This window comes from Podarcis cretensis (genome assembly GCF_951804945.1).
Source record: "Podarcis cretensis genome assembly, chromosome: 12".
Taxonomy (NCBI): Eukaryota; Metazoa; Chordata; class Lepidosauria; order Squamata; family Lacertidae; genus Podarcis; species Podarcis cretensis.
Window position 1 is genome coordinate 55,626,184 of NC_137181.1, and position 17,310 is coordinate 55,643,493.

At 46.1% G+C, this 17,310-nt stretch overlaps 1 protein-coding gene and 1 long non-coding RNA gene across 6 annotated transcripts in view; both read left to right on the forward strand.

Moving 5' to 3' along the window:
- The window catches only part of LOC307199684, a 99,616-nt gene that overhangs the window by 71,845 nt on the left and 10,461 nt on the right, over positions 1-17,310 (forward strand). The window lies entirely within an intron of this gene.
- LOC307199614 (uncharacterized protein) lies at positions 233-16,276 on the forward strand. Of its 5 annotated transcripts, XM_079947538.1 has the most exons (6): positions 3,219-3,475; positions 6,426-6,572; positions 8,602-10,473; positions 11,140-11,265; positions 12,990-13,109; positions 15,652-16,276. In XM_079947538.1, exons 1-6 carry the CDS (start codon positions 3,391-3,393, stop codon positions 15,687-15,689), a joined length of 2,388 nt encoding a protein of 795 aa, XP_079803664.1. In that variant the 5' UTR covers positions 3,219-3,390; the 3' UTR covers positions 15,690-16,276. The 5 variants fall into 5 exon arrangements, with proteins under 5 accessions (XP_079803666.1, XP_079803662.1, XP_079803664.1 ...); XM_079947540.1 differs by lacking the exons at positions 3,219-3,475; positions 15,652-16,276 and adding an exon at positions 233-253 and having other exon boundaries at positions 12,990-13,177; XM_079947536.1 differs by lacking the exon at positions 15,652-16,276 and having other exon boundaries at positions 3,214-3,475; positions 12,990-13,177.

A 17,310-nucleotide genomic window follows, 5' to 3' on the forward strand; every position in this document is an offset into this window, starting at 1 on the left:
GAGAGAGAGAGAAATGGCAAGGAGGCGGAGCTTGGGTGTGTGGGTGGGAAATGTTTTCGCGCATGGGCAGGGCCGCCTCCGCCTCGGCGCGGCCTTTCTCCCTTCGTGCGCACGCGCCTCTCGCCCCACCTGTTGCTGCCGCCGCCGCCGCTTCTCGGGGAAAGAGGCTCCTTCCCAGAATGGCGCCTGGCGGAAGAGGCTGTTCCCTGCTTTGCGCCCTCTGCCGGCCGCCTGGAAGGCGCAAGAAATGATTGTGGAGAAATTAAGGGAGCATCTTTCCTGCCCTCAGGAACTCAAACGACGGTTTTGAAACTGTATTCTGCATGTACGCAGGACACGGGAGAGGTGTCTCCAGCTACCCATGCAAACAGTTGTAAACCACGAACCTAATGTGCATCATTTACATTGTATATGCAGGGAATGTTTCTATGGGGCTTGCCAGCTGACCATAAATTTACACAGTGATTTTTTTTCCCTGGGGGGATGCAGGGGTACGCATACCCCTAAACCCTCTCCTGGTATGTCCCTCAGAGGACCCTTGTTGTTGTTGTTGTTGTTTAGTCATTTAGTCGTGTCCGACTCTTTGTGACCCCCTGGACCAGAGCACGCCAGGCCCTCCTGTCTTCCACTGCCTCCCGCAGTTTGGTCAGACTCATGTTTGTAGCTTCGAAGACACTGTCCCACCATCTCGTCCTCTGTCGTCCCCTTCTCCTTGGGCCCTCCATATTTCCCAGCATCAGGGTCTTCTCCAGGGAGTCTTCTCTTCTCATGAGGTGGCCAAAGTATTGGAGCCTCAGCTTCACAATCTGTCCTTCCAGTGAGCACTCAGGGCTGATTTCCTTCAGAATGGAGAGGTTTGATCTTCTTGCAGTCCATGGGACTCTCAAGAGTCTCCTCCAGCACCATAATTCAAAGGAATCAATTCTTCGGCGATCTGCCTTCTTTATGGTCCAGCTCTCGCTTCCATACATCACTACTGGGAAAACCATAGCTTTTGCTATACGGACCTTTGTTGGCAAGGTGATGTCTCTACTTTTTAAGATGCTGTCTAGGTTTGTCATTGCTTTCCTCCCAAGAAGCAGGCGTCTCTTAATTTCGTGGCTGCTGTCAACATCTGCAGTGATCATGGAGCCCAAGAAAGTAAAATCTCTCACTGCCTCCCTTTCTTCTCCTTCTATTTGCCAGGAGGTGATGGGACCAGTGGCCATGATCTTCGTTTTTTTGATGTTGAGCTTCAGACCATATTTTGCGCTCTCCTCTTTCACCCTCAATAAAAGCTTCTGCATATCTGAGGTTGTTGATATTTCTTCCGGCAATCTTAATTCCGGCTTCGGATTCATCCAGCCCAGCCTTTTGCATGAGGAATTCTGCATATAAGTTAAATAAGCAGGGAGACAATATACAGCCTTGTCGTACTCCTTTCCCAATTTTGAACCAATCAGTTGTTCCATATCCAGTTCTAACTGTAGCTTCTTGTCCCACATAGAGATTTCTCAGGAGACAGATGAGGTGATCAGGCACTCCCATTTCTTTAAGAGCTTGCCATAGTTTGCTGTGGTCGACACAGTCAAAGGCTTTTGCATAGTCAATGAAGCAGAAGTAGATGTCTTTCTGGAACTCTCTAGCTTTCTCCATAATCCAGCGCATGTTTGCAATTTGGTCTCTGGTTCCTCTGCCTCTTCTAAATCCAGCTTGCACTTCTGGGAGTTCTCGGTCCACATACTGCTTGAGCCTTCCTTGTAGAATTTTAAGCATAACCTTGCTAGCGTGTGAAATGAGTGAAATTGTGCGGTAGTTGGAGCATTCTTTGGCACTGCCCTTCTTTGGGATTGGGATGTAGACTGATCTTCTCCAATTCAGAGGACCCTAAGGTCCATTAAAAGTAATAGGGAAGTTTTTAATATTTAATGCTGTATTGTTTTTAACACTCAATTGGAAGCAACCCAGAGTGGCCGGGGAAACCCAGCCAGATGGGCGGGGTATAAATTATTATTATTATTATTATTATTATTATTATTATTAGCTTAAAGGTCCTGGGCCCTGAGGAAGCCAGACTATCCACCAGGGCCAGGGCTTTTTCAGTGATGGCTCCGACCTGGTGGAATGCTCTGTCCCATGAGACTAGGGCCCTGCAGGACTTGATCTCCTTCTGCAGGGCCTGTAAGATGGAGCTATTCCACCTGGCCTTCAATTTGAATTAGCCTGATCCTCTATTCCTTTTTCCCTTTCCTCTTCTATGAAGAAACCCTTTCTGGGACCCCACATTTAAATTCCTCCCTGGTCTCCTTGCTGGCCCTAGTAGGACCAACTTGGCCAGTTAGCCCTGATGATCATTTGATGTCTACTGACTGGGTCCCCCCCCCCCAAAAAAAATGACCCCTGAATTTTTGAATTTTATTGATTTTGATGCAGTATTTTATGTTGTATATTATGCTGTTTTTAAGTCGCATTTTAATCAATGTTTTATATTTGCTGTTAGCCACCCTGAGCCCGATTTTTAAACCGGGGGTGGGGGGTGGGGTATAAATTAAATTTTATTATTATTATTATTATTAAACATTTTGTGAATCTAAGTTTGGCCTCATTGCGGGGCAGTATTTCAATATGAGTAGGAAAATGAGAGTACCCCTACGCATTTTTTCAGGAAAAAAAGCACTGAATTTACATATCTGTTTTCTCCTACTCTGAAGTAAGTCCCATCCATTCAATGAATGAGTCTTCCTCTCTGAGGTAAGTAGCCAGAGGATTACAGCCCTGGCCATTTATTTTACCTTCTTAGCTGACTGCAGGTACTGGTGGAAAGCTATGCTCCAGAAAACTCCCCATGTTAACCACGCTTGCTGCTGCTTCCTGTTTGTGCATTGCCATAATTCACACTGGCACAATAAAGTGTCCCACCTTGGGACAGTGAGCAGCAAATTGTGTGGTGCAAGTGCATGTGCATCATGCTTTGAATGCATTCCATGCACGCTGCTGTGCCACTGAGATACAGTTTGCATCTCTCTCTTGAGAGGCAGTGTGGTGTAGTGGTTAAGAGCGGTGGATTCGTAATTACTTCCCCGCTCCTCCACATGCAGCTGCTTGGTGACCTTGGGCCAGTCACACTTCTTTGATGTCTCTCAGCCCCACTCACCTCACAGAGTGTTTGTTGTGGGGGAGGAAGGGAAAGGAGAATGTTAGCCACTTTGAGACTCCTTCGGATAGTGATAAAGCGGGATATCAAATCCAAACTTTTCTTCTTGTTGTCCTTCAGGGGAAAGAAACAGGCCATTTTGGAGGTGGTATTGAGCCAGACAGCAAGATGTGTTTCAGTCTCTCTGTTGCCTACATGGAACCTTGCATTCTGTTAAGTCAGTATTTACCCTATTTTACCCTAGGCTCTCTCACCAGATGAGGACTAGTGAAACAATCCGCATCTTAGGCAGGCAGACTGAATTGGAGGCATGGTGTAGGACACCAGATCCCCAACAGCAGAGTGAGAATCCTTTCCATGAAGTAAAGTCTGTACATGCACAGAGGAACTTTTGACACTAGGTCATTGAAACTTCATTTTTTCCCCAGGGGGCTTTGCACATGCTCAGAGGCACTCAGTCCAAAGTGGTAGAACTTTTTAGGGTGAATGGGGTCAGGCATTCTGTTAGAAAGCTACCTTAATGGCCCTAGCAGGGGTGGCAAATATATCCCACGATCTTTTCTTGTCATTTACTTGCAACTGTAACTTCGTTAGGTAAGGGGTCCCAGGCTGGTTCTGTTAGCCTGACCCTATGCAGAGTAAGGGAGACATGAGAGTGAGTTTACTGGATGCAGAGTGGCACTAAGTATTTGCAGGATCAAAGTGCAAATGAAATGCAGTGGTTACTGGCCTTACTGTGTCTCTACCTTGGCAATAAGCCAAGGTTGAGGGTGAGTGAATGCATGCAGCCATTGTTATTGTTTAGGCGTGTCCTACTCTTTGTGACCCCATAGACCACAGCACGCCAGGCACTCCTGTCTTCTACTGCCTCCTGCAGTTTGGTCAAACTCATGCTGGTAGCTTCGAGAACACTGTCCAACCATCTCATCCTCTGTCGTCCCCTTCTCCTTGTGCCTTCAGTCTTTCCCAGCATCAGGGTCTTTTCCAGGGAGTCTTCTCTTCTCATGAGGTGGCCAAAGTACTGGAGCCTCAGCTTCAGGATCTGTCCTTCCAGTGAGCACTCAGGGCTGATTTCCTTAAGAATGGATGTGTTTGATCTTCTTGCAGTCCATGGGACTCTCAAGAGTCTCCTCCAGCACCATAATTCAAAAGCATCAATTCTTCGGCAATCAGCCTTCTTTATGGTCCAGCTCTCACTTCCATACATCACTACTGGGAAAACCATAGCTATAACTTTAAGCAGCCATACCTTATGCAAAGTAAAGTGTGCATCAGCCCATTGAAATTAATCAACTTAGATGCACTCAAATTTGCACAGGACCAGACTGTTAGCTGTAAGTCTCCTGTTGCTTTAAAGAAAGGGCCTCAATTAGCTACAGGTGTGTTGTGCTGAGGAAGGGCTTCTGCTTAAGAGAGAGGAGAGAGGTGTTAGCAATTAGTTCTTTGCTGGGCTGTCTTCGGATGCAGCAGCAGCATGGATACCTGGTTTGGGGCCAAATACAGGAAGGGCAGGAATGACTTGGCTTCGTAGAGCTTGCATTTAAGGAGTAAAAAGCAATTGGAAGGTGGGGATTCTTGGTTTATAGAAAGGTGTAGAAAGATGGTGAGAGCTTTAGTGGAGGCCTGGAAGAGGCTGGCCTGTTGTTGAAAGCATTCTCTGTATTGTTGGACTGTCTGGGTTTCAGAAGAGGTTTGTAGGCTTTTTGTTACCTTTGAATAAGTGTATTTCTCTTCCTGTCGTGCTTTTTATATGTTTCTAAACTCACAGCCCCTTTCTAAAAATACAAAACTATAGTTTCAACAAGGTATCCTGGATAAGTTATCATTATCAATTTGATTCCCTCCCTCCCTCTTTTTTTTCTTTTTTTTTTCTTCTTTTCCTTCTCCTCCTGCGATGAGGCTACATTTTAATATTTTAATATTCCATTATTTTAATGTTGTATTTTATTTTTGTTTTTAAGTTTGTAATCATTCACCTTGTTTTTATTATTGCTTGTAAGCTGCTCTGAGCCTGGCCTTGGCTGGGGAGGGCGGGGTATAAATAAAAAATTGTTATTATTATTATTAGGCAGTCACTGCTAAAGTTTTGTGTATGTGTTAAATCCTAGTAATAATGCTGACTACAGCAATAATGAATACTTGAGGGGTAATGGGAGATTTATTGTCTTTGCCTAGGAGGAAAGAAGAGAACTTTGACTGTAATGAATTGAGACGGGTGTGTTCACTGTAATAGCCTTCTGCCATTTTAGAAACAGATGTATTTCTGATTAGTCATTAAGCAAGCTGGGTCAACATTGTGCCCTGTATACTTTGAAATTGGTCCTACTGAAATTTTAAAATTGAAGAGACTCAGTTCTGAGTAAGCTTGCACAGGAGTGAGCTATAATGTATCTGTGGGATGTGAAATGTATTTTTTCAAAGTTATATGCATTTTCCATTTCTGGTATTGTATTTAAGCAGTGGCCATAGTCTCTGCTAATACTTATGGTTTCTCTACAACAGTTTGCACAAAATAGTCAGGTTTGAGTGGAAAAGGTGATGGTTAAAGTAGGAGAGTATTTGCTTGTATGTTTGTGTAACCAAATAGAGCACTTATGGCATAAGATCCACAGAGAGCAATGAGGCTTAAAGGACATGGTTTCACAAAAATCTGTTTGGAGGACTTTTCCAATAATAAATGATAGAGTTCTCTGAACATTGCAGGGATCAGTCAGGCTGAAGTTGTTTTTATCCTAAATGCATGAATGGCTTTAAGGTCACAAGGGAGTCTACTGAATGGTCAATATCCGCCTGTTCCATAAAGCCCCCTTAAGGCTCTCTACTTTAAAGGGGCTTTCCCCAAAAATGTGAGGGAAAAGAACAGGGGAATGATATCTAGATGAATGGGTATCAAGCCCATGCCCCCCCCCAGCCTTACTTCCCACTTTCCCTCTGCTTCCCTTTAATTATATTAATTTATTCATACATACATACATACATACCCCACCCATTTAGCTGGGTTTCCCAAATACATTGCATACAAGGCAGCCGGTTGCACTGCAGAACAGAGTGCTGGTGGACCCCAGCCACTCATCAACTAAAGTTCTCCAGATAACATAGAAATTAGCATTTGTTTCCTGTTCCCTGAGCCCTGCCTGAGTCCTTTAAATGCGTAACAGAACCACCATTCCATGGGGAGTGTTGAATCTGTTTCATCCCCAGAAAACCCAGGCCGTCCACAAACTTAACAAAGGTGGTGTGTGTGGTTTTTGTCTGTGTGTGTTTTTTAAAGTACTGCTTTTCTGTTTCCCAGCCTACAAAATGAAAGCTTCCTCGGAAAATGGACCCTATTCCACAAACCAAAGGCCCTTTTTTTACGCACAACCGACGGCACAGCAGCCTTTCCCTAATCCATGGTTCCTTGGCCCAATGTACAACCCGTACGGCATCCCTACAGCAGGTAAGGCTGAGGAAGAGGTACAGGTTGGGCCACGGATGAAATAAGAATTGAATCCATTTATGTAGCATTGGTCTTGCAGTTCATATTCAGGTTTGGATTTAATGTTGATATTTCCCTAGTCCACCCTTGGCCAACCTGGAGCTCTGCCGGTCAGAACTGAATAGTGTTGTAGTACAAACCACCTGGAGGGCATAAAGTTGGCGAAGGCAGTTCTAGTTTGTTTTTTAACTGGCTATCTGTGATATAACAGAGAATTCTACAGAGACCTTCATGATTGCAGCAATTACAACTGTGGTTTTGCCATGTAGGTTGCTCCCTTCCTGGCAGGAATCCTCTGTGCACCAAAGGAATTGCAATGGTTAAAGCTTTCAGTAACAAGCAATAGTGATGGAAAACGCTTCACCTAGTGAACTTCTGCATGTTGTCCTGTAAGAAGAAGAAAAAGGAAACCCTAAAGCAATTTTTATCATAGCCATTATTTTAATACTTCATTACTCAAGTTGCTTTATTTCAATAAACTTTATCTCACTTTTGCTTTGAACCTACCTGGCAACATTGTGAGGCTCTAAGCTAGAGAATGCCACCCCTGACCCTAAAAAGGTTGATCCCTTGGCGGGGGGTGGGGAATAAGAGCACCCCTGAGCTAAAGGAATCCCCTTCAGAGCTAGACATTTGAACACACCAGATTTCCTCAACCTCGACCCTCCAGATGTTTTGAGACTACAATTTCCCTCATCCCTGACCACTGGTCCTGCTAGCTAGGGATCATGGGAGTTGTAGGCCCAAAACATCTGGAGGGCTGAGGTTGAGGATGCCTGGAACAGACGATAAGAAGCTTACTCCAGGTGAACTAGAGAAATCAAATGGTGGTCTCTTCACCATCTCATTTGTCTATCCAGAGCGAACAAACAGTTGGTGTAAATAACTACCTGCAAGCTCATCTTGGGAACATGCCCAAGATTAATGGTTGCCTCAGTGGGAGAGAAGCTAGCCCCTTGCCTTACGCTCTCTAGGCAAGTCTAAGCCTCCAAAAGGCTAAACCTGAAAAGTATGTGACTCTTCAGTTTGTAACCTGAAGGAGCATCTCCACCTCCATCGTTCTGCCCAGGCACTGAGGTCGCTCGCTGCAAGAAGCCAAGTTACAGGGAACCAGGCAGAGGGCCTTCTCGGTAGTGGCACCCGCCCTGTGGAACGCCCTCCCACCAGATGTCAAAGAGAAAAGCAACTACCAGACTTTTAGAAGACATCTGAAGGCAGCCCTGTTTAGGGAAGCTTTTAATGTTTAATAGGTTATTGTATTTTAGTGTTTTGTTGGAAGCCGCCCAGAGTGCCTGGGGAAACCCAGCCAAATAATAAATTATTATTATTATTATTATTATTATTATTATTATTATTACAGCTCAGCAGAGTGATCCAATCCACTGGAGGTGTTGGGTCATCCCCAAATGCCCCTGAGCGCGCCAGGATGGCTGTGGTGTAAATGCAGTTGTGTAAATATAGGACAGGACAGGGCTTCCTTCCATACCATGCTGGTCTGTTGTCTGCTGCTGTTTACCCCTGACAGCCAGGCATTTATCAAGTTTTGAGTGCTGCCCCTTTGGCAGCCGACGTCTGCAAGGTCCCCAAGGTCCCTGCAAGGGTGGGGGGAAGTGGGGCAGAACACATGGGACAGTTCACCCCAGATGGTTCCAAATACAGGGCTCTTCCCCGCATGATGGGGTTGCTTGTGCTACCCTGTTCTTGATTCCCCCAACTGCTGTATTCAGTGCACATTGCAGCAGAAATCAAGAACACCGATTTCTTTACATGATGCCAAGGAGGAACAGAAGCAACCTGAAGAGGTTGCTTTGGTAATGATAGATGCAACCTTTTTTCATCCTTGAACATCACAGAGGGATTTCAATTAACTGTTGCTGATCAAAAGTAGGTCTTGTTAAAGGTCTGAATGTCTTCTATGAAATAATGAATCTTAAGGTTGTTTGGGGAAAAACTTACATTGGTGGAAAATGCATGTTTCTATTCTTTTTAGGCTTAAGAAGTGGGAGTCCATATTTCCCCTTTTACTCCGTTCCTGTTCAAGAGTATCCTGGATATCTTATTCCACAGCACCCCATGCAGATGAGAGTTAACAGGAGACCCTATTTCAATGGTCCTCCGCCCTCATCACCCATGTTTTTCCAAGCCACACGTTTCAGGCACTATAATCCCGGCAAGCGAACAGAGACCAAAGAAACTCAGACTGACCCTAGGCAGGCTGAAAGTAAACCGAAAAAACACCAGGATCATGGTATAGAAGTGAGAGACTGTGAAATGGGGAACATGGCCTGTGTCTCATCTGGTGTTGGTAAAGATGCTGATATCTCTTTGGAAAAGCCAGAGAGGGCTGTATCTCCTCTTATTGCAGAGAGAGACTTTGCCAAGGGCTCTGCAGGTTCTTTACAGTTCCGAAGCCTTCCCCCATCAGGTTACGCTTTTGAGAAAGAGGAAGTGAGAATAGAGTATGGGAACAGTGGTGGTCCCGCCATTCAACTATGGAAGTCCTTCAAAGAAACAATTCCTCTTTATGACGTGGTGAAGAAACCAGTGCCGGAGAATGTGATGCAAAGGGATATGTTTGCTATGAGTTCCTGCGAAGGCGTTGCATATGAGCCTCGTGAACAGACTGAACTGGTGCCGAGCATTTCTTACCCAGAGGAGCAAGAGGCTGTTGAAGATGTGCAAGAGACAGAGCCTCAATATAAATCGAAGCTGGATTTGGAAAAACAAGGAGCTACTACTCATGGGCCAAAGTCTCCTCTAGACGAAGCCAGAACAGTGCAGCTGGCTGAACAGAACAGACCCGACCAGTTAGGTACGAGGCAAGAGGCTTTGATGTCAAAAAGATCTGGCTTGAAGAGGTTCGGTGGTTCCAGAGCTGCTCATGATGTGTCCAATCTGGTTCGGCAAAGGGAACTGTTTCCGTCTGGCATGGAGATAATGAATGATTCCTATTTCCCTCGCAAGTTGAATGAAAACAATGATGCGAGTGATGAACACGTGCCAACTTCAGAAAAAAGCATGTGGTGTGACGAGTCAGAGAAATACATTCCTCCTGAGGGCTGGTTAGCTTGCTTAAACAGCATGGATTCCAACTCAAATTACAATCCACATTTCTCCCGAAGGAAACGTCCGAGTGTACTTAGTTTTACCTCCGATGAGATGTCTTCTGGAGATGAAGACTCGTCGATGGACGATGCACCACTGTCATATTTTGCTTCTGACTACATGCTTCAGAATATGTATACCTTTAAGAAAAGCGTCGAAGGTTTGGAGATAGATAAAATAAAAAGTGGAGGCTCCCTCAATGAAGATGAGGAAGTGGTGGGGATGGAACAGGCCAATACCAACTGCAGCCAGAACTTGAAGGGCAGTTCACGGGTCAAGATCAAAGAGGTTTCCAGTCCAAGTGGCAAGCTGGGTGCTCTCCCCAGGACTTCCAGTAAAAGGCATCTCCAGTCTCTCAAGAAGAAAGCTACTAAGAGTTTGTCTCCATCAGAAGCAGAAGAGTCTGAAGAATACTGGGTAAAGGAACCAGAAGAGGAGGAGGAAGAGGGGGAAGAGGAGGAGGAGGACAACGACGACTACTTGAATCAAAGAGGCTCCAGAAGAACCTTGACCCCCACCAGAAGTTGCCCTTACAGGCAGACCGGCCAGCAAGTGATCTGGAGAGTACCAAAAAATGCTGTGCCAGCACACCTCCTTAGTTGGCCTGTGCAAGATAAAATGAAAACGGCAACTAAACTGAAGAAGGATCAAGAACAAGTTGAGGATCTCTTCGGTGACTACAGCTTCTGGCTGCAGAGGCCTACGTCCCAGCAACTAGAAGCGCTTGAGGCACGAAGAAATTCACAAAAGAGTTCAGGTAAATAGCAAACACACAAGTGACATTTCTGCATGTTGGGACAAGGCAGTATTCATTTTCTCACACACTATGGGCATTGCCAGTTTGGAAGGGGGGCAGGAACTGAAGCTTTAAAGTACCTTTTAATAGACTGGTGTATGTGGGATCCACATTCTTCTTGTCCCAATGTATATTCAGTACGTTTATACATACCGTATTTTTTGCTCTATAAGACTCACTTTTTCCCTCCTAAAAAGTAAGGGGAAATGTGTGTGCGTCTTATGGAGCGAATGCAGGCTGCACAACTATCCCAGAAGCCAGAACAGGAAGAGGGGTCGCTGCTTTTGCTGCGCAGCAATCCCTCTTGTTGTTCTGGCTTCTGAGATTCAGAATATTCAGATCTTTGTACATGTGATTGTGATCCTGCTCTGCAGTTAAATCAATGCATGAAGTGGGTGGGGGGAAAGAGTAAGATGGGGATACTTGAAGGTTGAAATGTCTTGGCCCAGAACCCTAGAAAACTGGATGTCAGTGGTAGAATTCAGTTCAATAAGGCTTTCTGGATTAAATTATCTTGAATGCTTGTTGGGAGGGGGGCGCTGGCAAGGGGGGTGGAGAGCATTAAGGCTAGTGTAATAGCAGGAAACACAATGACTGACTTGGATTCTTCTTCCTTATCTTGCCCAGGAAGGCTACAAAAGGAAGGTGGGAGGACTGCATCTGCTGAATACTGGGTGAAAAGTGGAGCTAGGCCCAAATTTGCTAGCCTCGTACATGGTGACCACTTCCCCGTAATCAGAAGCAGAGAGAGAGGTATGGCATTGTCTATATAAATGTTTTAGGAAAGTGCACCTGTTAAACGTAAGGCACAAAGTACTTTCTTCTGTCCTTGTAGCGATTCATCTAAACTTGGTTGTTATCTCTGTTACGGCCCAAAGGAGGGGAAAAAACACATTGTCAACACAACAGCTTGAATGCACACATAAAGCAAGTAGAGGCAAAGCTGGATTTGGCACAGATAAGGTAGATGCAGCTGCAGTTCATCACAGGGTTCAGGTCAGTGTATCTAATACAACACATGTATTTGCAAATATGCAATATGATGCACTTGACTCCCTGGTCCTGAATGGGGTAACTGTGCCCCTGAAGGACCAGGTGCGCAGCCTGGGAGTCATTCTGAACTCACAGCTGTCCATGGAGGCACAGGTCAATTCTGTGTCCAGGGCAGCTGTTTATCAGCTCCATCTGGTACGCAGGCGGAGACCCTACCTGCCCGCAGACTGTCTCGCCAGAGTGGTGCATGCTCTAGTTATCTCTCGCTTGGACTACTGCAATGTGCTTTATGTGGGGCTACCTTTGAAGGTGACCCGGAAACTACAACTAATCCAGAATGCGGCACCTAGATTGGTGACTGGGAGCAGCCGCCAAGACCATATAACACCGGTCTTGAAACACCTACACTGGCTCCCAGTACGTTTCCAAGCACAATTCAAAGTGTTGGTGCTGACCTTTAAAGCCCTAAACGGCCTCGGTCCAGTATACCTGAAGGAGCATCTCCACCTCCATCGTTCTGCCTGGACACTGAGGTCCAGTGCCGAGGGTCTTCTGGTGGTTCCCTCACTGCGAGAAGCCAAGTTACAGGGAACCAGGCAGAGGGCCTTCTCGGTAGTGGCACCCGCCCTGTGGAACGCCCTCCCACCAGATGTCAAAGAGAAAAATAACTACCAAACTTTTAGAAGACATCTGAAGGCAGCCCTGCTTAGGGAAGCTTTTAATGTTTAACAAGTTATTGTATTTCGATGTTCTGTTGGAAGCCACCCAGAGTGGCTGGGGAAACCCTACCAGATGGGCGGGGTATAAATAATAAATTATTATTATTATTATTATGCTTAATTTTCATTGACCTTTTAATGTATCCCGAGGGCCAATCTACACAAGGCAAGAGTTCATAGGGTTGTAGAGTTGGAAGGGACCCCCAAGGCGCATCTAGTCCAGCCCGCTTCCAATGCAGGAATCCCAGCTAGAGCATCCATGGCAGATGGCCATCCAACCTCTGCTTAAAAACCTCCAAGGAAGGAGAGCCCACAACCTCCCAAGGGATACCATCCCACTGTGAAACAGCTCTTAATGTCAGAAAATTCTTCCTGATGTTTAGTCATAATCTCTTGTAAATTGAAGCCATTGGTTCGAGTCCTACCCTCCAGAGCAGGAGAGAAAGTTGCCTATGTTGCTACAAATGAGATTAATCCACACCATTCTCCATAGCTGTCCATGAAAGTATTAACAGTATAAGCCCAGCTTTATTGCATAATCAGTCATTCATCAGTGGAGGGAATAAACAGCTCTCTGGTCTAAACTGGGTTAATAAAACTGGCATTATTTAAAGCGTTTTCATATTCCCTTCAACCAAACAGCAGATGATACATCTGTGATAAGACTTCATAGAAAAGGGAGAGGGATTGGGAGGGAGAAAGAGGTTGCAGAAGCAAACTCTGGAATATTTTGGATGAAGAAATATTTGTTCCCTTTTTATTCAGGTGACTTGCTTCTAGGCATGCCAAAGAGAAAAGCACGGAAGCCTCCACATAAGCGTAGAGACACAAGACATGACATAGAAGTTGAAGAATGGGAGAAGCCCAAAGCCACCCAACACAAGGGTAGGTTTATTAAGTCTAACCTAAGACTTAGTCCAGTGGTCTTCAGAGTATAGGTGCCAGAATAGATTCTCAGAAGAAATTGCTTGTCAGTAGACACGGGTGGCGCTGTGGGTTAAACCACAGAGCCTAGGACTTCCCGATCAGAAGGTTGGTGGTTCGAATCTCCATGAAGGGGTGAGCTCCCGTTGCTTGGTCCCTGCTCCTGCCAACCTAGCAGTTCTAAAGCGCGTCAAAGTGCAAGTAGATAAATAGGTACCACTCCGGCGGGAAGGTAAACGGCGTTTCCGTGCGCTGCTCTGGTTCGCCAAAAGCAGCTTAGTCATGCTGGCCACATGACCCGGAAGCTGTACGCCGGCTCCCTCGGCCAATAAAGCGAGATGAGTGTCGCAACCCTAGAGTCGGCCACGAGTGGACCTAATGGTCAGGGGTCCCTTTACCTTTACCTTAGAACCAGAAAACTTAATTATGAGAACTTCACTGTGAATCTGTGCATGGGATGCTCCTAGGAAGTCGGATTTGAAACACAGGTCTGGGGAAATATGAAAGGGCACATGAATCTGAATCTTCAGGTGTTTTTCTATAGTGATTTGGCTTATCTCTGATGATAAGAGAGGCCACAGACACTTTCCGAGTTGCAAATGCAAGCCATCTGATGTTATAATCTCTACAGCATGGATATCTGAAATACCAGCCCTGCTTTGTAGGATGTAGAAGAGATGAGCAATCTGATTTCAGGTGTTGGCTGTGGTCAGCGGCGTAGCGTGGGTTGTCAGCACCCGGGGCAAGGCAAGTAATTTGCGCCCCCTAACTCGCAGGTGGCGCTGTGGGTTAAAGCCTCAGCGCCTAGGGCTTGCCGATCGAAAGGTCGGCGGTTCGAATCCCTGCGGCGGGGTGCGCTCCCGCTGCTCGGTCCCAGCGCCTGCCAACCTAGCAGTTCGAAAGCACCTCCGGGTGCAAGTAGATAAATAGGGACCGCTTACCAGCGGGAAGGTAAACGGCGTTTCCGTGTGCGGCTCTGGCTTGCCAGAGCAGCGATGTCACGCTGGCCACGTGACCCGGAAGTGTCTCCGGACAGCGCTGGCCCCTGGCCTCTTAAGTGAGATGGGCGCACAACCCCAGAGTCTGTCAAGACTGGCCCGTACGGGCAGGGGTACCTTTACCTTTACCTAACTCGGGGCAAGGCAAGTAATTTGCGCCCCCTAACCCGGGGCAAGGCAAGTACAGTAATTTACTCTCCCAAGCAGCAGCGAGGCTTCTCTTTCCCCCGCGCTCTCCCGGAGCTGCCTCTTTTCTTTCCTTTTTTCCCTTTCTCCAAGGCTTTTCGCTTTCTCTCCTTAATTGATTCCCCCTCCACATCACGGCGTTTCCTGGCTGCTTCCCCCCCCACCTTCCCCTCTCTCTCCTCCTTGCTCTGCTTGCCTTGCCTTGCCCTGCCCTGCCTGAGGGCGCCCTGAGGAGACTCTGCTCTCCTTTTTGACCAGGCGAGGTGGAAAAAAGGGGGGAAAGTCTCTTCCCGCCCCCTCGCCAGACTCCCTGCTCAGCTCGGCTCACTACCCAGAAGGCCAGTGGAGAGAGAGCCGCAATTACCATAAAGCTCCTCTCCCTCCACTTCGCCAAGCTGTCAAAGCCCAGCAGCAGTGGCAACGGCAGCAGCAGGCGCAGCCAGACCCCCGCCAGCCCGCCCGGCTTCCTCTCCTTTTTTGGCCCGCGGCAGAAGGCTTCGCTCTCCCCCTTCCGCGACCTCCTCGCCAAGCCGGGCTCCCTAACCCGTGGATTTTAGTAGGGGCAGAGAGCTGCTAGTGCGAGCGCGCCCCCCGCCCATGTTGCGCCCGGTGCGGCCGGCCCCCCCTGCACCCCCCACGCTACGCCACTGGCTATGGTGACTTTGTATACTCAGCTTGCTATAGCTTTGCCTGTATTCTGACTCACCAAGCTGGAAAAGTATTTTGTGCATTGGGAAGGGCCCATTGCCTTGTGCTTAAGATACCTTCTTCAATCCTTGGCACCTGCTGGTAGGGCAGGGAGTATTCTCTGCCCGAAATCCTGCACAGCTGCTGCAAGTTAGATGGACCAAATCAGTCATGGCGTGGTATAAGGCAGCTTCTCGTGCAAACTCACCTTATTTTTGCTGCATTTTACCCTGTTGCCTGCTAAATTGTGTATGCAAAGAGTTTGTAGCTGCAAGAATGAGTGAGACACAAGTATCTGTTGTGCCACAATACTGGCTGTCTTGTGGGGCTTAGCACTGAGTTAACACTTAAGACTTGGGGACAAGTCAAATGTTTAGAAAGTGTGTGGTGCACACAGGTGAGCTCTTGAGAATAGATTTTTTTAGGAGTCCTGCAAGCTTCCCCAAACAGGTATTGCTTTCTCGACACTCCTGCACATGACCCATGTTTAGGCTCTGCCTCATCTAAGGTTTGCAGGTGAATCTCGGACAACTCCTTTAGTAGGTCAGTGTCCATCAAAATGTGATTGGATAAAAAGAGAGCCTGCAGCAGAGTCCCTTAATAATTAGCCTTCTTTAATATCATTTGTGCAGGACGTGGAACAAGGAGATCTCTCTATAAAAGAAGATAATCATAACCGAACTGTAAACCCCAGATATCATTCGGATGAGTCCTATTTAACGGTTGCAAGTGGCTCGGCAAGATTAAAGTTGCACTGTAAAGGTTTCTGAGCACACGTCTGACAAAATGTATAAAAAAATGAACACCAAAACAAAGGCACTTGGTTTTGTAAATAACACAACTGATATTTAACCAAAATAAAAGTTTAAAATTGCACTAATGGGATGTCTTCGGAATATTAATTATAGCGCCTCAAACATTTACTTGAAGTGGCAAACTTTGAAGCAAGTAAGTTTTCTGTTTGGAAACTGCAACTTAGTTTGAGAAACTTTCATTTAGGGTTGAATGAAGTTCCATTTTCAGAAGAACTCTGTTGGATGTTATTCACTCGCTCAAGCATTGTGAAATCCAGGGACAGCAAGAATTGTTTCAATTTTTGTGGCCCAAACGCTCCTGTTGCCCTCTCATTGTTACCTGGTTTTCATTGGCACGTATCTTCAAGCCAATACAGGTGAATGAGTTTTTTATTTGAGAAATCAGCTGCAACAATATTAACGTTTCTACCCTTATAAGGTTTCTCTTCTTCTTCTTCTTCTTCTTTTTAACAAAAGAGAACCTGAATTTATGGTCTAGTGGTGCTACGTAAAACTATATTCTGATTATAACCACTTCACAAACATTTTCTGATATCCCAAAAGAATACATCTTGCTAACTTATTTTACAGACAATGTTTAGCTTTTCAAGCAATCTTTCTAGCAGTCAACCTGTTTGCTGCTTATTATTTTAAAAACATAGCAGCAAGATTATTTTTAACGCTTAAGGGTTCAGTTCCATAGGGCAGCAGAACTATTTTATGTGCTCTGCATAATGATATTTGCAGGGAAAAGTGGAAATGAAATTTAAGTCTAGATTTCAGTTGTAGTAATGCCAATCCTGTTATATGCTTTTGGTATGATGAAGCACACCTCTTTAAAATTACTGCTTGAAGATGGCATCATATGCAAAATTTGCATCATTTTACCCTGTGAACAGAAAAGGCTTGTTGTGGCTCCCTATGTTACATCATATACACGACGCTTTCAAGTACAGTGGTGCCCCGCAAGACGAACGCCTCGCAAGACGGAAAACCCGCTAGACGAAAGGATTTTCCGTTTTGGAGGCGCTTCACAAAACGAATTTCCCTATGGGCTTACTTCGCAAGACGAAAATGTATTGCGAGTTCCTGCAGGGTTTTTTCCCTTTTCCCCCCCTTTTCCTAAGCCCTAAGCCGCTTATCAGCTGATCCGCTAAAAGCCGCTAAACCGCTAATAGCGCTAATCCGCTAAGCTGTCAATGGGCTTGCTTCGCAAGACGAAAAAACCACTATACAAAGAGCCTCACGGAACGGATTCTTTTCGTCTTGCGAGGCACCACTGTATGGAATTATCAGACAAAACAAAACTGTGCCATAATTCACATGGGATAGAGAGCTTTAAATCTGGTTCTCTACAGCTTGTGATCCTGCAAGCTGAATGCAGACCACTAACCCTGTTCCATTGCTTGACGACCCCTTCTGCTACAGTTCCAAGAAGACGGCCCAAACAGATTTGAAGAGGCCCTCGTCTGTCATATAAGGCTGCTGGATTGCATT

Coding starts and splice junctions, on each gene's coding strand:
- LOC307199614 (XM_079947536.1), top strand. CDS start 3,391: ATGAGGACTAGTGAAACAATCCGCATCTTAGGCAGGCAGACTGAATTG. Junction 6,573..8,601: donor GTACGGCATCCCTACAGCAG/GTAAGGCTGAGG, acceptor TATTCTTTTTAG/GCTTAAGAAGTGGGAGTCCA. Junction 10,474..11,139: donor AAATTCACAAAAGAGTTCAG/GTAAATAGCAAA, acceptor TATCTTGCCCAG/GAAGGCTACAAAAGGAAGGT.